Source organism: Ailuropoda melanoleuca, chromosome 4 (genome assembly GCF_002007445.2).
Source record: "Ailuropoda melanoleuca isolate Jingjing chromosome 4, ASM200744v2, whole genome shotgun sequence".
NCBI classification, from domain to species: Eukaryota; Metazoa; Chordata; class Mammalia; order Carnivora; family Ursidae; genus Ailuropoda; species Ailuropoda melanoleuca.
Genome location: NC_048221.1, coordinates 20,501,582 through 20,521,438, shown reverse-complemented (window position 1 = coordinate 20,521,438; position 19,857 = coordinate 20,501,582). Strand labels below are relative to the sequence as shown.

The window sequence follows — 19,857 nt, the reverse complement described above, 5'->3', positions numbered from 1 at the left end:
TTAAAAGCAGTCCGGAGGCCCCGCCAGCTCACCCCCACAGGAACCCGCCAGGATTTCCTCCTGCTATCAGCAGCCTGCAGGCGGAAGGGAAGGTGCTGGCCGCTGACCCCTGCATGGTCGGCTTGGGCCCTGCTTGGGGCTTCCTGACCAGAGACCCTCCTCCTGGCATCACAGCCCCCAAGCCCACCATCAGCCACAAGCTTGAGGCCCAGCAAAGGCTGTCAAGCCAACCCCAGTATAAACAACGGCCCAGCCCATGTCTGCAAGCCCGGCCTAGATCATTCCGAGGCTCTGAGGGATGGGCGTGGGGTGGGGGGCTCTGGCGGGCCCTGAATCAGGTCTGCCTGCCTCCACCTTTCCAACAGCCGAGAGCAGCGTGGGCCTCGACTTCCTGCTGGGCCCGTGCCAAGCAGACAGCACATCAGACCATTCCCTGGCTCACCTGCCCCAGCTACCCCTCCACCTGGTCCCTGTACTCCCCCTTCTCTCCCCTACTCTCTCCAGGGGGCTTCCTGGCTTCCTACTGCACTCCAAACCCCTCTGTGCCAGACTAGCCCGACCTTGCCTGCTCCGGCCACGGGCCTCTCCACTCCCCTAACCAGCTGCTTTGCCCCCAGATCCTCTCATAGGGACTCACTCCAAGGTCAGCCTCAGGTCAAGGGTCACCAGTTGTCATCATCTCATAGCACTTGTTACCAGCTGACACTGTTTATTTCGTTTATTCTCCGGCCTCTGGTAGAACGCCGGCTATGGGAGAGCAGGGACGGCGTCTGGCTGCCCCCACAGTGGGCGGGCCGTACAGACTCGCGGAGGGCATGACGGAGGCAGGCAGTTCCCTTTATCACCCGTTATAGGTGGGCAAACGAGGCGCAGAGGCTCTAAGGAGCTTGCCGTAGGGTCTCTTGGCTGATCAGTGTTGAGTTCCCACCCTAATCAGTGTTGAGGTCTGCTGCGTGCAGAGCCCCGCGCACACACTGCGCGGCCTGTCACCCGGAGGTCCTGTCCTCATGGACCCAGGTAGGGGTCAGCTGTCATGAGGGTCCGTGGCGCCTGGAACAGTAGTCCAGGTAGTGAGCCTGCCTCTGCTTGTCACCATCCCCGTTTGCACATAACAGATGGAGAGAGGCAGGTGGCCCTTTGTAAAGGTCTTTGATAAAAGCCTGGTAGGGAGAAGCCGTGTCGCCTGCCTCCTCTTCCCCAGCAGGCCTCTCTGCCCCCACTGGCTAGCTGGCTGGGGACGTTGAGAGGGGAGACCCTCCCCTGGGTGCCCCCCTCCCACAGCAGCCTTCTTGAGGGCGATGGGTGCGCCAGGCCCCGCTGCGGGCACCGAGAACAGGAGCAGCAGCCTGGGAGCTGGGTTGGCTACCCTCCAATCACCTCTTCTCCAGCCCTGCCTGGCCCGAATGGCCCCAGCCTGACGCTCCTGATTGGGCCAGGATGGGAGACGAGTGGGGCTCCAGGGCTCTGCTCTGGGGGTAGGAATGGGATGAGGAAAGGTGGGACAGACGGCTGGCTCCCAAAGAAATCCCAGGTCCTGTTTGGCAGGGCTCCGTGAGGCTCCACACGTCTCTGAGAACACGAACACACCATCCACCACCTGGGGACACGTCCCACAGGCGTTCCCCCTGCAGGCCCTCTTGGTGGGGCCTCCTGCCCCGACCCTGTGCAGTCCCAGACTCTAGAGCTTACCCTCGCAACAGACTGCGGCTTCAGCTGGGACACTCCAGACGTGCAGGAGGCAGAGAGCCAGTGAACCACGGTGCCGCACACGCCCTGAGGCTCGGGGTGGGCCCCAGCCCAGTCCAGCTCTATCCGAGGGCCCCCTCACACCTCCCCTGTGCCAGCACTCCAGGGCCGCCCCACCAGCACCGCCAGAGCAGAGCCACTCTCTTGCCCTCCGTGCCCTTCTCCCTTCTTCCTTTCCCCCGTCCCCAGGAGCTCACCTTCCTGCTTCCCTAAGGGACCCTCTCCCTCACGCCAACCTTGCGCTGGGCCGGTGCTGTGCTGAACCCCAGTGGCCCTTGAAAGACCCAGAGTGGGAGCACCTGGGTGGCTCAGTCAGTTAAGTGTCTGCCTTTGGCTCAGGTCATGATCCCAAGGTCCTGGGATCGAGTCCCACATCAGACTCTCTGCTCAGTGGGGAGTGTGCTTCTCCCTCTCACTCTCCCTCTGCCCCTCCCTCTGCCGTGCACACACTCTACTAAAAAAATAAAATCTTAAAAAAAAAAAAAAAAGACCCAGACTGTGTCAAACTCCGCTTTATTGGAATAGAGAAAACAGGCGACAGGAATCACACTTGATACTGGCAGCTCTAGGTCCCCTGCCACCACCCCTTTCAGCCCCAAGCCTGGGGACTCCTGCCCCTACGGGGCTCTCCCACTTGGTTGGGCCAGGAGAGGCCTTCACTCCGGAAAACTGCACGGGGCGGGGGCTTCTGATGTGCATTTTGCTACCAGCTTCACGAATAGCAGCGAACGCCCACGACAGCACACAACTGGACGAGACATTTCAGGGAAGGACACAGAAAAGTAAATCAGACCCACGGTGCCACGTGTTAATAAGAGTCCCACAACAGAAGACACGACACTGCGCGCCGGCCACACTGCCCCAGGGGCTGGCAACAGAGCCGCGGGAGGCAGATGGCCCAGGGAGGCGCCGGAGGGGGCCGGCGCTTTCACTCCCAGCACTGGAAAGAAGTCACTGAACGCGTATGTTCACATTCTCTGCAAGGACGGTCCAAGGAGGGTACCCAAAACAGGGGAGAAACACTTTAAAAAGAACAAAGAAAGCCTGCTTCCCGCCTGCAGTGGACGCCAGGCTGGACACGGCAGGTGGCCGGGGCCAGCCATGGTCCGGGCTAGCCGGTGAGCTCGACGGGCAGCTCCCGGCCACACAGGGCCTCCCACTGACGAGCCAAGAGCGAGATGAGCTTCTCGCGGCTCTCGGCGCTGGGCACGAACACCTGCCACTGGACCTCACGGCCCTGGCCGGCTCTGGTGGAACCACCCGGCACTTCCCCGAAGTGGTCCAGGGTGACGCTGCCCATGAGGTCGTGGCCCTGCACGTCGTCGAACACGAGGGTTAGGGCCTGCGGGTAGGTCTGGTAGCCCATGAGCACGCGGTCCAGGTCCCGGACGCGGCGGCCGTCGTCCAGCCGGTACCGGTCCCTCTGCGGTGGCTCCTTGGCGAACTCGGGCAGGGGGTAGTGAACGAAGTCCTCGTCCAGGAGGAATATCTCAGCGCTGGTGAGCAGGAGCGTCTTGGGGCGCAGCATGCCCCTGCAGCGCCCGGGGGGCGGTGTGCCCACCTGGAAGGCCTGCACGTACAGCAGGATGCTGAGGGCCGGCGCCTTCTCCGGGTCGGCCATCTTCTGGGCCACGGTGAACGTCAGGTCTCCGATCTCCTCCTCACTGGGGTAGGTGAACTTGACGCGGCTTGAATGGATCAGCTCGTAGTTTTCCAGCTTCCCTGCAGAGGACGGGGGCGGGGGGCACCGGGGTCGTAGCCTGGCCTGGCCGGCCCTGGGGCCCAGAGCCCCAGAGAACCAAACCACCCACGATGGCAGGATCAGGAGCTGGCGGAAGCCAGGGAGCGTGCCAGGTCCCCCGTGCTTGGGCGGGGACCCACAGGCCAGCAGCTCAGTGCACGGCCGGCACTCGAGATAAACTGCCGGGTGGCTGAGGATCTGCTGGGACGGGGGCTCTGCCATGGAAAAGGCCACGGGAAAGCCTCGCTGGCTAAGCAGGAAAGAGAGGAAGCGTGCTAGGCAGAGGGGGTTCCAGGCAGAGAGCGGTGCTCGGGGGGCCTGCTGCAGCCCCTGGGGGTGGGGAGGAGGCCCACGACATCAGCCCAGGAGGTCCGTGTGCAGCCTGAGCCAGGTGGGGGTACCTGTGGTCTTGTTCCCAAACTCGGAGTAGAAGTCCTTGTCGACAGGCTCGGGGGAGGGCGTGCGCTCGAGAGAGGACAGCACGCCCATGAGGTGCTGCAGGAAGCAGTGTGTCAGGTAGCTGTCCCGTGTCAGGCAGGTGACCACCTGCATCGGCGACGAGCCTGCGGGGGTGGGGGGGGGAAGGGCGGGTCACGGCTGCAGCTGCCTCTTACCCACCCCACCCCTGCCCCTTGGAGCCCGGAGGGGCCGGGGCCAGGAGGACCCACGTGGGAAAGCATCATGGGGCCTGGGGAGATAGCTATTTCTCGAGCCGGAAGGGCTGTGACATTTTTCTGGAAGAGGATGCAGAGGCATTAGGGAAAAAGCTTAGCTTTCTCTCTTCAGGAAGTGTGAGTCAGAAACATCCTGCCCGTGAGCCCTGGGCCCACTCTCCCTGCCCGCCGGGCACTCGGCCGCCTCGTCCCCGCCTCGCACTCCAGCCCTGGGGGGTTCTGCACGCTCAGCAGTTCCTGAAGCTGCTTCCTCCTGCTCCAGTGAACGGGCTTGTGAGCGGAGATAACTCAGCCTATGATAACGCACCCACACATGGGAGCTGGAAGCCCACTGGTGACACTGGCCTTCACCCAAAATAGGACAAAGCACGGCACTCACCCGTCAGCCGGAAATACTGGTCAAAAAGGCCCACGTTGACTGCCTGCAAGTCGCTGAGCTTTAAAACAAAGCACTGGGAGATGTGGAAGGGACTGTTGTTGTAGTCCGTGTTCTTCTGATGCCAGAAATCTGTGACGGAAAGACAGGCACCGAGTGTGGCGCTGGCTCCACCCGGCAAGCACGAGGGTCCCGGGTGCACAGCTCTGTCCAGCAGGAAGGGGGCCCCTGGGCCGGCCTGGCCGCCGGCCGCTGGCAAAGAGCCGCCTCTGCCTCCACACACGTTACAGCCTCACTGGCCACGCGTTCTAGGGTCTGAGTCTTGCCTGGCTCAGCGGAGGCACCGGGAGCCCTACAACAGGACGCCGGCTACGGCTCCTGCTGGGGTCCCACGGGGACAGAGGCTGCCCCACCCCCTCCCCGTCCCCGCCAGTTCCCGGGCCCTGGCGAGGCCCTGCCTCGTGTGCTGGCCTCAGCTCTCTCTTGACGGCTCCAGGAGAGAGAGTGCTTATCAAGCCCCTTCCCCAGACAAGGGAGGCGCGGCCCGACACAGCCAGATCCCTGCTGCCTCAGGCCCCGCGGCCTATCTCCTTGGGCACGTGCTCTGCTCCCGGGTGCCAGCAGGCCCCGGCGCCTACCTTGCAGGGGCTCCGAGAAGTAGCGGCGGAGGCCGTCGTGCAGCACGAAGTACACAGCCTTGGTGGAGAGCAGCACGCAGGCGGTCACCTCCAGCCCCGGGGTCTGGTAGAACACCACTGAGGACCACAGGAGGTGCCTCAACTCCTCGTTTTCAACCTGGACACAGAACGGCTGGGTCTGGGCCTGCAGTAGAGCAGGGCCAGGGGCACAAAACTCTCTTCTAGGCCGTGCCTGCCTGAGAACAGAGCTCTGGGCAGGGCATCGCCTCTCCCCGCCACCCTCGTCAGGCCCACGGCTCTGGTGACCTGCACGTCCCAGTGACATGCCCGCAGTCCTGGCTGAGGAGACACAGGGCCCTCATCGCATCTGGTCCATGCATTTATAAACTTGGAAGCAGAGAAGAATGGAAGGGTGGGAGGTGGGAGTGGGGTGGGGCGTGTCTGGGGCCCAAGGCAAGGAGTGGCCAGGAAGAGGTGGTGACAGAGAAGACAACAGGCCAGCGGCGGGCAGCCCAGGACCTCCGCCACCCCCCGCCCCGACTCCAGCCTTCTCCACATGAGGGCCAGCCAGCGGGCCCCGCTCTGGGGCCACTACCTCGGCAATGCTGCTGTGGAAGAGCTCGATGATGGTGCTCCCCTGCAGGCTGGCGATGTGCCGGAGCGACGGGCAGGCGGGCAGGTGCGAGGGGATCTGATTCTCCTCCGAGGTGGACCGGATCAGCTGCTCGCTTGGGTACTGAGCAGGGGCCTCCGCCTGCACCTGGGGCTCGCCTGGGGCTGGGCTCTCTGCCGGGGTCTCCTCTGGGGACTCCTCTGGGGCCGAGGCCTCTGCTGGGGCCGAAGCCTCCACTGGGCCCGAGGCCTTTGTTGGGCCTGAGGGCTCTTCCAGGGCCGGAGCTGGGCCCTCCACCGGGGCCAGGTCTAACGCTGGCGCCTCCGCCGGGGCTGGAGCTGGGGCTGGGGCTGGGGCTGGGCCTGGAGCCGGGGCTGGAGCTGGAGCCTCTGCTGGGGCCTCCTGGGGCCGCTGGTCATTGCTGCAACTCCAATCCCCAGAGAGACACTGTTAGCATCGGGATCCTGAGCGGAGAGTCCTATCACACACAACCTCAGGGTGTGACAGAACAAGGGCCATGTCTGAGGTCACCCGGAGATGTCATCTCCAGGTTCCCCACAGAAAGACAGAACAAAGAGAAAGTGCCAGACACTTGCTCTTAGAAGGGAGATGAGTAGTTAAGGGAAAGACAGGCAGTCTGGTACCCCAGGGCTGGGATGGCCAGAGGTGTGGTCCATGGACTAAGAATTCCTTTTCAGAAGGCGGCAGAAGTATCAGGAATGGTACTCCAGAGAGCGCGGACCAAGGTGCCCAGGCCTGGGACCTGAATGCAACCGGAGGGGAGAGCCAAAACCAAACGGCCCCTCAGCTTGCCTTTGGGTCCTCCTCAGGCAGCCCAGATTCTCACCCCACCCCACCCCACCCCCATACACATGGCCACGCTCAGTTTTCACCAGTCTGTTCCAAGCACAAGACCAAACAAAGCTCAGAGCCCTGAAAGCTCAGTTTAGGAGCTGACCCCCGAGGTGGGGAGGACCCTACAACCGGCCTACATGCCTGTGCCCAGGCTGAGGGGGTCTTTCGGACATCATCCTCTCTGTTGGGACAGTCTAGCTGTTGAGAGAAATCTCTGGGCTGTACCCCTCTCGTCCTGTGGCAGAGATGTGCCTGCTGGGGTAGAGCAGGGCAACTATTTTCTGCATGCAGTCCCCACTGTGGGCAGGTTCCAGCCAGGCTTGGGGATAGCAAGGAAATGGAGACAGGGTGTTACCGCTCAAGGCCTCAGCACAGGGACAGGGAGGAGGGAAGGCCACGCAGGGTGCCTCGGGCACGAGCTGCTCTCCAGCACCTGAAGACCTGATGGCGTCTCTATGGAGGGCATAGGACTTAAGCGGGGCCCAAGAATGGTACCCGATTCAGCCAGGGTGAAGCTGGGAGCCCCTTGGGAGCCCCAGTTGGGGGGCTGGGATTAGAGGCAGAAGCATGAGATGCTGGGGTGAGGACAGGGTCTCCACTATCCACAAGGCAGAAGAGAAAATGAGGCTGTATCTCAGAGGACAGGAGGACCAACAACAGACGAAAAGCTTTCCTGCCCAGGTTGGGGAAGCCCCAGCACGTGTGAAGCCAGGGGGCAGGGGCAGAAAATGGGCACCCTCCAGGGCACAAGGCCCTCTCTGGAGTCTTGGGTGTGGGTGAGTTGAGGGTATGACCACAGCTGCCCACAGGCCTCCCTCTAGCCTCAGCTCCAGATGGCTCTGAGGGAAACCCAGGCAGGGAGCCAGGGGGAAGCCAGACAGAGGGCTCAGGAGCAAAGGGAGGAAGAAAAGGACAAGGCTGCCACCACTTCCCTCTCTGTCTCCCCTGCTGCAAGAAAGAAAGGAGCTTTGAACGAGGGAACCACCCGACTCTCAAACTCAGATCTCAGACTCTGCTGTTGTCAACCAACAAGTTCCTTTGGAAAGAACTCACAGAATTATGTGCAAAGAGAGAGCCCCTCAGCGACCCAGTTCTTCCTGAAAGGGGGTATATGGCTCAACAGCACAGTAAGGCTTGGCACAGGGTGTCAGAAGGGCAACGCTGACGCTCGTCAGAAGCCGGGGAGAAAGAGAGGACCCGGGCCCACACTGGGCCCACTCACACAGGCAGACACTCATAGATCCGATTTGGGGTCTCAGGACCCTTGAATGGTCTCACACACGGTATCTCACCCCCCCGCCCCTGCCAAGAGCCTGTGCTCGGTCTCACCTGGCCTCGCCCTCGGCAGCTTGGCCTTCCACGAGGGGGCTCTGGGACCCAGCCCCAGTCGCTGGGGTCTTGGCGATGACCACGGTCTTCAGGTCCTGCAGCGAGGCCCGTAGCTGGTTGTAGATACGCAGGAAGTGGAACTTCTCATGGGGCAGCACAAAGATGGCAGTGACAAAGCGGTAGCCCACGAGCAGCTCCAGCACGTGGCCGTCGGCGAAGGCGCCCCGCGGCTGGGTGCAGCTGCGCGTGGGGTCCAGCAGCACCGTGGACAGCGGCACTCGGCTGAGCTTGAAGCTGTTGCGGTTGCGACAGTTGTGGGTGCCACGGTTGGGCATGGGGTTGAAGTCGGCCTTGATGACGTTGAGGTGCTGGGGAGTGAGCAGCAGCCAGTAGGGGATGGCAGCAGACTTGACGGCCTCGGAGGGCGCGCAGCAGGAGCGCCGCACGGCCGAGCAGAGCGTGCAGCTGGCCCACTCGATGTTGCCCGAGTAGTCCCCGGCAGCGGTCTGCACCATGCGCTTGTCGCTGTAGACCAGGTAGACGGGGAAGCAGCCCTGGCTGCGCTCCTGGCAGCCGCCCGCCACCTTATAAAAGGTGAGCAGCTGGCGGAGGAACTCCTGCAGGCTGGTGTGGCTGCCGTAGAGCACGGGGCTGCACAGCATGGCCATGTGCTGCGGCGCGAAGCAGGAGCGCAGGTCGGCGTGGAACTCGTGCAGGTTGGCAGCGTCCGAGATGATGAACAGCGTGTTCTCGCTGTGCCGCACCTTCAGCACTAGGCACAGCTCCGGCATGAGGAAGCCGAACTCGGTGAGGTCGCCGTGCGGGAAGCAGAAGACGAAGCGCAGGGACGAGAGGATGTGCTGGCTGCTGCCCCGCGACTCCTGGTGCGGGATCTCGAAGACGGCAATGCCGAAGTCGGTGAGCACGAGGCAGGCGGCGAACTGGCGGATGCTGCCCTGCACGTGGATCAGGAAGCACCAGAGCACCTTGAGGATGCGGATGTGCTCCAGCAGGAAGTCCTCGTCGGCGCCCAGGGCCCACTCCAGGGCCAGGCGCTCCTCCTCGCCTTCCTCCTCCTCCTCCTCCTCGTCCTCCTCGTCTTCCCCCCGGCCGCCCTCCTCCTCTTCCTCTGCGTCTGGGGGCCCCATCTCAAAGTAGCGGTTCTCAGCGGCGTCCTCCTCATCGTCGTCGTCGTCCTCTCCCTGCTCGCCCTGGGCCTCCTCCCGCTGGTTGGCAGCCTCGATCCAGGCGGGCAGCTGCCGCTCGATGGCCTGCCGGATGAGGGTGCTCAGGCGCTGGATGAAGTCCTGGTTGGTGGCTGTGTAGCCGATGCAGGTGAAGGGCAGGAAGATGATCTGGCCGGAGCCGGGCACCACCTGAACCTCAGGCTCCGCGTGCTCCGGGCTGCGTGGGGAAGAGACCCAGGTCACTGGCACGCTGGGCCCGGCGGGCCCCACCGCCCACATGCAGAGCCTGCCGCTGAACCCTGGCTCGACGGACCAACGCGAGGGTCCCGCAAGCCTTCCAAAGAGCTGAGCCCGTGTCCACGACAAGTGCCCCAGTGGGGAGCCGGGGTGCTGGAAGGCTGGGACTGCCAGTTCAGCTGAGAGTCTACCCTCCCAGGGCTCAGACCACAGACGCTTGGCCCTGTCCTACCCACACCACCCAGGATCCCCCAACAAAAGCACCACAAAGACTTCTCAGTCACTCAGATGCTGGCTGTGAGCCCCAAAGGGAATGTGAGCTCAAGGCCATGAAGTCACTTGTTGACAATGGTTCCCTTCAGGGGTACCCAGTGGCTTTTGGGATAGGAGTCAGGGAGTAAGGCAGGTGGGTCTTAGGACTTTCACATTTAAATTCTAGCTCCTCTTGGGGCACCTGGGTGGCTCAGTGGTTTAAAATGTCTGCTTTCTGCCCACAGGTCCTGTCCCCGTGCTTTAATAAACCACCAATTTTGCACCAAAAAATAATAAAATATAAAATAAAATAAAATAAAATATAAAATACAATAAATAAAATAAAATAAAATAAAATAAAATAAAATAAAATAAAATGTCTGCTTTCAGCTCAGGTCATGATCTCAGGGCCCTGGGACTGAGCCCCGTGTCAGGATCCCTGCTCAGCCGGGAATCTGCTTCTCCCTCTCCCTCCACCCCCTGCCCCCAGCTTGTGCACTCTCTCTCTAATAAATAAAATCTTTTAAAAAAAACAAAAACTATCTCCTCTTGGCTACTGCTCCCCTCCATGAAAAAGCATATATAGAACAGGGTCAGGAAACTTCTAGAAAGGATCAGAGAGTGAACACCTCAGGTTTTGGAGGAGCTCATCCACATAATCTCTCTCTCTTTTTTTAACAGTGCTTTAAGAGTATAACAATTGGGGCGGCTGGGTGGCACATTCGTTAAGCATCTGCCTTCGGCTCAGGGCATGATCCCAGTGTTCTGGGATCGAGCCCCACGTCAGGCTCTTCCACTGGAAGCCAGCTTCTTCCTCTCCCACTCCCCCTGCTTGTGTTCCCTCTCTTGCTGGCTGTCTCTATCTCTGTTGAATAAATAAATAAAATCTTAAAAAAAAAAAAAGAATATAACAATCATTCTCAGCTCACAGGCTGTACAAAACAGGCCGTGCACCAAATCAGCCCTGATATGCTGACCCCTAGTATGGGATAATGTGTCAAACTAACTTCAGGGATTGGAATCTGGAAACAGACCAGAGCCCACTACGTTGCTGTTTACTTATTTAAAGGAAGAAACAGCTCTGAAAGACTTCTACGAACAGATTGTTAACAAAAGTCAACTGGTTCCCACTAGTCCACAGCTGGGCATGTGCAGAAGGCCTAGAATGCCTTCTTAACCTCTTCCTTACCTCACACCGCCAACAGCTCCGGGTATGTCCCGTAAATCATCAGAAGGTGCCTGACAAAGAAGGAAATGCAGTGAGCCCCCGACCTGCGGTAGCCATTCCCTGGCATGTACTGGGTGCTGGACCCTGAGCCAGGCAGCCTGCCCCAGCTCACCACCCTGCAGGAAGCTCCTCACCATCCGCGCGCTTCTCTTGGGGGTGGATTCTGGGGCCCAGAAAGGCCAAGAGAGACTCAGTCAGCTACACAGCAGCGCACAGCGGGGCTGAGATTGCCGCCTCTGTCTGTCCAGCCCCAGCCCATGCCCCCAGGCCCTGAGCCAGAGCCTCCCCCACCACTCTGCAGCTCGGGGAGTGCCCCTAGGTCTGGCATCCAAGTGCTCCTCATGCCACCCCAGAGCATCCACATGGACAGTCTAGCAATGTGGCAACTGGCCTGCAGAGATCTCAATGGGCAGAGGCTACACAGCACCCGGCCAGGCCCTCCCAGGGGTCTCTGGGCAGTGTGGAGGACCTAGGGCCCGGCAACTTCCTACCGTGTGACCCTGGGGAGAGCGAAGGGAGGAGTGGCAAGGAGTACTGGGACAGAGCGAGGACTCTGCAAACTGCCCCGAATCACAGGGCCATGACCCCGGACTACTGAACACAGTCAGGGCTGGATGGAGGCCCAGGGACCCAGCAGAACCTCCGCATCACACCTGCCTTCCTCCTCTCTTCCCAGGACAGAAGGAAAAGTTCCAGAGCCCTCAGCAGCAGCCGCAGAGGTGCTAGAGTCACAGTGTGTCCCAGACTACTAGGGTAACACACAGGAGCGGGCAGAGTAGCCCAGCGTGCCAGCAATAGTGGACAAATTCTTCCTGATGGGTGTGGACCCAAAGAACCCCCCCCCCCCAGGGCTTTCTGAACTGCCTGTCCCAGGAGAGTCCGCTCATAGGCCCTAAGGACCCTAGGGGCTAGTGAGAGAACTGCCTGTTCCTATGAGCCGAGAGAGAGAGAGAGAGAGAGAGAGAGAGAGAGAGAGAGAGAGAGAAAGAGAGACACACGGATACACACACACACACGGATGGACGGACAGGAAAGACAAACTGCTCATTGCAAAGCAGAGTGCACCAGGCAGTGGCAGCGTCTGCCCCAACTGAGCCAGGCCACCTCCAGCTTCCAGCCCAGGCAAGTCCTACTTCCGGATGGCCCCAGGCAGAAGAGCCGGTCCACAGACACAAGCGATCCCCGGAAGCAGCAGGAGCGCATTACCTGTCCGGAGGGGATGGACTCCAAGGAATCGGAGCAGCCCCGGGCAATGGGCTGGTCCTCGGGAGTCAGGCTGTCGGTGGATGAGAGGCTGCTGGCCAGGGCCTCCTCCTGCACGAACATGATACCTGGGGAGACCAGGGGCGGGCAGGCAGGGCGGGCAGGGAGAGTAGCCATTCAACAAACAGGGCTGGGCCCTCAGGCTACTGGTGTGGCTGGGGGCCACATCAGACGCCCCAACCCAGGCACACAGATCACAGAAGAAAACATTAAAAACGGAAATCTTAACCTCGAAGAAAGAACAAGTGACTGCTTATCTAACCTCAGGGCAGGGACAGACTTTTTAATCCTAAATCCAAAGGAAGAAACTGACAGGTGTGTGACTACGTAATCACCAAACTTCTGCAAGAAAAGTCGTCAAAGATAAAATGAAAGGAAAACAAAGTACTTGCGATACTTGACAAAGATGTGTGTCTCTGATCTATAAAAGGCTCTCCCAGATAACAAGGATGGGAGTGGGGGGCTGGAAACCCCGCTAGGAGACCACAGGGATGAGCAGCCATCCCACAAAGGAATGGCCGTCAGAAAGAACAGAGGAAGCGAGGCGCACCCCACAAGGAACCGAAAGGCAAGTCGAAACATGACCTCGGTTTTGCCTCACTTTGGCAAAGGTCTGACAGCCTGGTCTGGCCTTGGCCTACTGCGCAGAGGCGGGCAGTGGGACACGAGTTGGCCTGCCCGCTGGGAGGGCAGTTTGGCAGTATGTCCAACAAGAGCCTTCAATGTGTTCACTCCTGGAACCTGTTTCTAGGAGAATGACTGAACTTGGCTCCCCACCCCACTAAGAGAACATCTCCAGGAGCTTCAGACACGCAAGGGCTCCGGACCGCTCACGAGGAGGGCCAGGCCTTCTCGCAGGCTCTTTTCCTCCGGAGCTGGCAAGGACAAACTGTGCTCGGCACCCACGGCCTGTTTTCCGCAGGATGCTCCCCACTGACCCTCCCTCTAGGCCACCTCCATGCACAGCACACGGACTCATGCACCCCAGAAACACACAGCGTTCTTAAACCCTGCTGAGGCTGTTTGATGAATACAGCTTGCCCGGGCCTGTTACTTCGCTCCAGACATTTTCCACAGGGGTGGAGGGTAAAGACTTTCTAAAAACATTGTCCTAAATGTAGCTAGCTGGCAGAACGCTGAACACCAACCCCCAGTTTCACAGAGGTTTGAAGGAGCCCAGGGCTTGCCTGGCTCCAGAAGTTACGGACCCTTGTGCAGCCCAGCTTCCCCCCAGGGACAGGACAACTCGTGCAGCCCGGGTCCTCTGCCCACAGACTAGCCAAGCCAAGAGCCCAAGCCCAGACCCCCTGCCCCCCGCCCCCCAAGCAAAGCAGCAGGCGCTATGCAGAGGCAGGAAGGCGGCAAGCACACAGCCATGCAGGAAGCGTACTGCTCTCTCCCAGAGTCCAGTCCTCTCCTCCCTCATATGCTCGGATTCTCTCATCCTTTGAGGTCCACCTCGTATACCACCTCCAGCGCAAAGCCCTCTGCTCTAGACATGCCTCTCCCTTCTGCAAACGCCCTCACGTCACCTGCCCTGCTCTCCCTTGGGCACACAAGCTCACCTCCCCAAGAGGCTCCAGGTTCCTTAGGGGCACCGTCCTGGTCATCTGGAATCGCCCGGTAAGGACGCAAGGAAGGGAAGCCCTTCCTGACTATTCCTGAGGATCCAGGAGCAGTGCTAAGCGCTTCCCCAGCATTAGCTCACGCACGCCTCTCATTATTTACCACAGTTCATCAAATCTAAGATGCGTGGATGGGGTACCATCTTGGTCTTAGCAGGTGTCCATGGAAGGCTTTCACACGACTCCGTCACGAATACCAGCTGGCTGACAGCGACTATGAGACGCCACTGACTGAAAGACGCATCTCAATTTCAGAGAAGTCACGGGGTGGAAACGGGTGCATCTTAGAATCGATGAAGTAGGGTACATCCACTTTACAGTTGCGAGAACAGAGCTTCAGAGAGGCTGCAAGTTGCTTGAAGGCACACGGCCCGGGAAGCTGGGCTGCACACTGAGCGGCCTCCCTCCCGCGTGCCTGCCCCTAACCGCCTCTCTACGGACCCGGCTGAAGAATCAACTGCCATGTCATCCGTCAGCCCCTACCGGCCACACTCCTCCACAGCTCCCACAAGCTGGCTAACAGCTCCTGACACACCCCGAGGCCTGGTGTTCACAGGATAGCGCCCGGTGTACCACGAGCGTGTTTACCTCTATGGGTGGGTGCAGGCTGGGAGCAGAGCTGCTCCCTCAGGGAGAAATCCTGGCCCATCCAGGCAAGACCCTGGACGGGAAGCACACGGCTGAACACAACCCCCAGTAGAGACCCCCACCTTAGTGAGAGAAGGCAACGTTTTCTTGCCGCTACCCACCCACGCCCTGTTTGGGACTGAGGAAATGTGGACGGGGACAGTCTTTCTGCTTCCTTCCTGGACCGTGGACTGTACAAACAAGTGGTCAGGAGGGGTCACTCCGAGGATGAGACGAGGCATCACAGTGCCCAGATGGGGCCCGAATTCTGTTGTTTCTCACAAAAAGGAAAGAGATGTGCACACAAAGACATCCACTACAGTTTTATTCGTAAGAGGTGCAAATCTGGAGACAACGTCTAAATGTCTGGTAGCCGGGAAAGGGGCGGGGGGGGCAGACTATAGAGAGCCACTCTGTGACATGTCCCTGGGAGTGGGGCAGAGGCCTTCCTGCCCAACAAGGGGCTGCCTGCAGCCGCGGCGCCGGGGCAGACGCCTCTCCCCGCACCCACAGTCTGTGCTTTACCGGCTGGATTTCCGCTTGCTCATTCACTCACACACTCACTCGTTCATCGATTCAACAAACGCGGACTGAGAACCGGCTAGGGCCTGGCCTCGAGGACCAGTGGCATCTGCCCGTCCCCCAGAAGCCTAGTCACGCCGCTTCTCCGCAGGTGGCCGGAGCTGTGACGGGGCAGCGCGCGCTGGTGGCTCGGGCCTGGCGGCAGGGAAGCTTCTTTGCAGTGATACAAAGCCCCTTCCCCTTTCAGGTAAAAAAATAAAACCAAAATCTCTCAGTCAAGAGTGTTCTAGAAGTGGACTGACAATTAACGCTGGCCCCTAACACCACCAATCCGCTCTTCTGAATTCTCTCTCCTACCTCAGGGTCGTGACCTTGGTGTGCTGCCAGGCCACAGGCGCTCCCATTCCACCTGAGCGCTCCTCCTTTCTTCCTACCCAGCCCCCCTCTCTCTGATGCGCTGGCAGCCGAGCAGTTTGTACCACAGCCCGATCTCCCTTCCATCCTCTGACGCCTGTCACACCCCATGTTTTGTCAGCGTGAATAATGCTACAGTGAGCCTTTCGCCTCCCCCTTCCCCATGAACTTATCCCACTCAGATAAAATCCCCACCGGCGGGGTTACCAGGTCAAGGGGTGGGAACGTTTTTCTGGCTCTTGAAACATAGGGTCAAACTGTTTTCCCAAGACCTCACACCAAGTTCTGCGTCTCCAGGAGCCCGGGCGGGCGGGCGGCGTTCTTTCCTGTGTGTCCCGAGCCTTGGCTCCACTCGGGATGGCACACCCTCCCCTCTTCCGTGGGGGCCGGGCCAGCAGACACTCTCATGGGACCTGCTTCACTCACTCATCTCCGAGGATGCCTGGGTTCAGAGGTGAAAGCCCTTTGAAAACGCTAAGACAGTGGGCGGGTGAAGGGAACTGGTCTTCCACGGGTCCACGGACAGCCCACCTTGGCCCCACACACCCAGTGTTCTGGGGCTGGATCACATCACGAGAGCCACAGAGATGAGGCAATAGGTTAAAACAAAGTCTCCTACAGAGGGGTCGGGGTGCCCGATTCAGGAAAGTCACCGGGCCTGGCGCCCCGTTAGCAAGGAGCCAGTCTGCCCATGCTGCCTGTGGGGGAGCAGGGTCCTCGTGAGTGGCAGCCCCGAGCCTGTTCCAAGGGCAGCCTCGGGGCCCCACTAGAAACCCATGGGATCCTAACGGGAACCGGATGTGGGATTCAGGCCATCTGGGGCCCTCGCTAAGCAAACAAGAAAGCTGAAATCAGGCCGGCACCCCCCGCCCCCCGCCTCCGTAGACAGCACCATGCCCTCCCTGTGTCTGAACCCTGCCGGCATCTTCCCCCAAGCCCAGCCAGGAGGCCCAGGCAGGACCTGTGCCACTCTGCCAGCTGGCAAGACACATACGCAATTACCTTGGTTGGAGAGGATGGGCTGGGGCAGGGAGGCAGAAGTGGGAGCCACGCTGGGAGGGGAGCCGCTAGGTCGGACGCAGGGGGTAGCTGAGAGCCGGGAATCCTCAATGATCTGAGAAGGAGTGCTCAAGTCAGCCCAGGGGAGGAGAGAAAGATCAGGAAGCACAGAACCCGACACGACCACTGGGGAGGAGGAAGGAGCCCCCAGCTCTCACAGGCGGGTGATGGTGAAGGCAGTCCTGCCTGGTCCGCAGCAACCCCGCTCGGCAGGTGCTGCCGCGGGCCGCCTCACGCCGGGAGAACAAAGCAGGGGGGCCCTGCCCAAGGTCAAGCAGCCAGGACATAGAGAGGTGCAGCCAGGACACGGGGGCCCTGAGCGCTCTGTGGCCCGGTTCCACTGCGAGCCAGCTCCTCCCTCACTCGCTCTTCACCATCACTCCTGTCACCTCCAACACAAAGACCCACCTTCTTCTCTGGGTTGTTCAGCTTTGACTTGACCTCCTTGGCTTTCTGAATTGCTTTTAGTACTTCCACGGTGTCCAGCTCCTTCTCTGTGGTTGCTGTGCTGTCCAGACAGACCTACGGAGTTCAGAGAACGGCCGTCAGCATAGGGGGTGACAGGAGCAGAGGGGAAGAGGCCCTGCTGAGGTGTGGGCCAGGCCCCGAGAGGACACAGGAGACCAAGGGAGGCTCTGCCCCCTGGCGGGTGAGCTCTTCGCCCCCCATCGAAGTGACCTGGGAGCCCCCACACTGCCCGGGCCATTTCTGGGAGTCCCTCTCTGAGAAGGGGAGGCAGGGGGTGCAAGATCCACCGTGATGGCCTCTTGGGCAGCTGGAAGTGGGGGAAGGTGGTGACCTGAACGAAGTCCCCGATTATGGTAACTCTCAGATCAGGAAGAGTGAGGGGAGGGCCTCTGGGCTGGGGAACTGGGAGGGCAAACACAGGGTGACGAGGAATAGGCAAACGGGTGGGGACCCCCATCTACAAATACAGGAGGAGGCTATGATTAGCAAGCAGGGAGGGGTGACAGTGTGGTCGACGGAGGACAGTCCCAAGGGCCCACGGAAGAGCTGACACCACACCATGCAGCCTGGGAGGGCAGGAGGAGAGGACATCTTGTGAACACGGTCTTGGTGACGGTGTGAAGAAAGGGGCACTCGGGGCTGGAAAGAGATGAGTAGGGTGGGGGGGGGAGGATGCAAACAGATGCCCAGGTATCTTCTGGCCTGGGATCTGGGGAGAAGGGGGAGAGGGCCTGCTCAAGAGTGAAGAGAGCAAAAAGACGGGTGAATCCGGCTAAGGATCTGTGCGGTTGGCAGGGCGGCAGGTGGCCAGATCGCACGCAGTGGGCAGCAGACACTGGGCTGGGCCGCACTGGCAAAGGCGGACAAACCCTTTAAGGTCTGCAGTCTATAAAAGACAGCGGGACTTTAACAAGCTGAAGACAGTCCCTCCACCCTCAGTCTGTGCCTGCTGGTGGGTGGGGAGCCCTCCTGGCCCGAAGCTCTGACAGAGACGACATGACAGGAGGCAGCGGGAACCAGGGCAGCTGCCGCTCCCCCAGAAGGGGCAGGGAAGCCTGTTCCTGGGAAGGCAGCAGGCTTCCCGGAACTAAAAGGCCCTTCGGGGCCAGCTGTCCTTCTGAAGCAGGGAGGCACAGAAGAGTGGACAGCACCTCCTGGGAAAAGCCAGACTCCATCCAGCCCGTCTCTCTGCCAGAGCAGAGCCACGCCGGCAGCTTACCTCGGAGGCCCTCTCTCCAAACTGTGCCAGCACCTTGGTTCGGTAATCAGGGATGATGCTCAGGGGGTTGTTCAGCAGGGCCACGTGCTCCAGACACGGGAGGCTGCCAATGCTCCTGACCTCCTCCATCTGCAAGAAACGAGTTCCCTTCCCTCATCCCTTCTTTGACTGCTTCGGCAACAGGCCAACACGTCAGATGGCCTCTTTTCAACGCAAGACAGCTTTACCGTTCTTCTTTAGGCTGAGAAACTTCAAGGCCCAGCCACCCCAGGACCCCAGGAGCCTTCCAGGCCGAGCTCACCTGCTCGATCCTGTTGTCGCGGAGGTCCAGGTTGACCAGGGAATAGAGCTTGTGCAGGCCACTCAGACTCTCCAGGAGGTTGCCCGCCAGGTTGAGGGTCTTGATGTTCCCCAGTTTGGTGTGCACCCCTTCCAAGGACGAGAGCTTGTTGTAGGACAGGTCCAGGTGCACGAGGTTGTACAGGTGCTGCGGCAGCATCAAGAACAGGGTACAACGGGTTCAGGCCCAGGTGCCCGAGCAGGTGGCCTGCCACGGACGGTGCAGTGGGCCTCTCCCCCTCCAACGCTCACCTGCCCCGGACAACTACTGGGAAGGGCCACTCCCTGCTCCCTGGCTCACACCACGAACCCGTGGCACCCCCTGCAGAGGCATCATGGCCCATGGGGCAGGAGCAAGGTGTGAAAATCGGGCTGCCGGCATAGTGACAGAGACGCATTGTCGTCACACTCGGTTCATATTTCCATGCCTTTTCCCCACTCTCTGAAACTAGAGCCACAATCGCCCAGTGCACCACTGAGACCTCAAGGGGACACCAGCAGACCCTGCCTTTACAAACCTCCCATGCACCCCGACACCCTTCGGGGGCCTAAGAGAGAAAACCCCAGGGGATGGCCAAGCTCCCAAGGCGGCTCCTGAGCCCCCCGGAGAGCGGGACCTCGAAAAGCCCACAGAGGGTCGTCTTTATTTTTTATTTATTAAGATTTTATTTTTGTGAGTGGGAGAGAGAGTGAGCGAGCACGAGCAGGGGGAGGGGGCAGAGGAAGCAGCAGACTCCCCACTGAGCAAGGAGCCCGATGCAGGACTCAATCTCAGGACTCTGGGATCAGGACCTGAGCCTCAGACAGACGCTTAACCGTCTGACCCACCCAGGCGCCCGGACGGTCTTCTTCACAGACGTCAATTACCTGCAGGTTATCCACGACCAGCACTCCGTTATGACTCAGGTCCAGGAACTCAATCTTTGGGATCAGTTTCTTGAGAAAGAAGAGAGATACCTGAGATTACCTTAGGACGCAGGACCCTCGGTGGCCCTGGTACCTGGTGGACAGACACCATGAGATGCTTCCTCCTGACCACGGATGCCCCAGCTGGACATCTCTGTGGAGCTGCTGCTGGGACGCCTTCCCGTGCCCACCCAGCAGTCTGTCCCGGGGCACACAGGGCCTCCCGCCTCCCTCCAGTGCTGAACGCGGGCCACTGTCCCTAAAGAACCCCCAGCTTGTGAAAAGGATGGTGGCAAGGTCCCATCAGATGGGGAAGGAAGTTCATCCCTCTCCTTCAGCCCTACCCAACCCCACCAAAGAGCACAAAGAAGGGAATCACTCTCCTCTTGCCCGAATACTATCTGGATGTCACTATTAGGGGGGCGCATCTGGAATCTAAGGAGTGATTTTTCCATTCCACTCCCTGCGAGCAAATGTCCTCACTTACTATGTTTCTCTACCAAATGTGCATGAGACATTTGGCTCTAACTGCTACCTCA

The 19,857-nt window shown here is 60.1% G+C and overlaps 1 protein-coding gene across 1 annotated transcript in view; it reads right to left on the bottom strand.

The window, feature by feature from the left end:
- Positions 1 to 2,242: 2,242 nt before the first annotated feature.
- Positions 2,243 to 19,857, bottom strand: part of NISCH (nischarin) — a 31,891-nt gene continuing 14,276 nt past the window's right edge. Inside the window, exons 9-21 of the mRNA XM_034657213.1 lie at positions 19,280 to 19,348; positions 18,375 to 18,560; positions 18,074 to 18,202; positions 16,795 to 16,908; positions 16,330 to 16,441; positions 12,083 to 12,207; positions 10,838 to 10,887; positions 7,973 to 9,376; positions 5,771 to 6,209; positions 5,176 to 5,332; positions 4,541 to 4,669; positions 3,889 to 4,050; positions 2,243 to 3,468 (exon numbers count right to left, since the gene is read on the bottom strand). Of these exons, the coding sequence (XP_034513104.1) occupies positions 2,858 to 3,468; positions 3,889 to 4,050; positions 4,541 to 4,669; positions 5,176 to 5,332; positions 5,771 to 6,209; positions 7,973 to 9,376; positions 10,838 to 10,887; positions 12,083 to 12,207; positions 16,330 to 16,441; positions 16,795 to 16,908; positions 18,074 to 18,202; positions 18,375 to 18,560; positions 19,280 to 19,348 (3,687 nt within the window). The 3' untranslated portion in view covers positions 2,243 to 2,857. The remainder of the gene's footprint in view (positions 3,469 to 3,888; positions 4,051 to 4,540; positions 4,670 to 5,175; positions 5,333 to 5,770; positions 6,210 to 7,972; positions 9,377 to 10,837; positions 10,888 to 12,082; positions 12,208 to 16,329; positions 16,442 to 16,794; positions 16,909 to 18,073; positions 18,203 to 18,374; positions 18,561 to 19,279; positions 19,349 to 19,857) is intronic.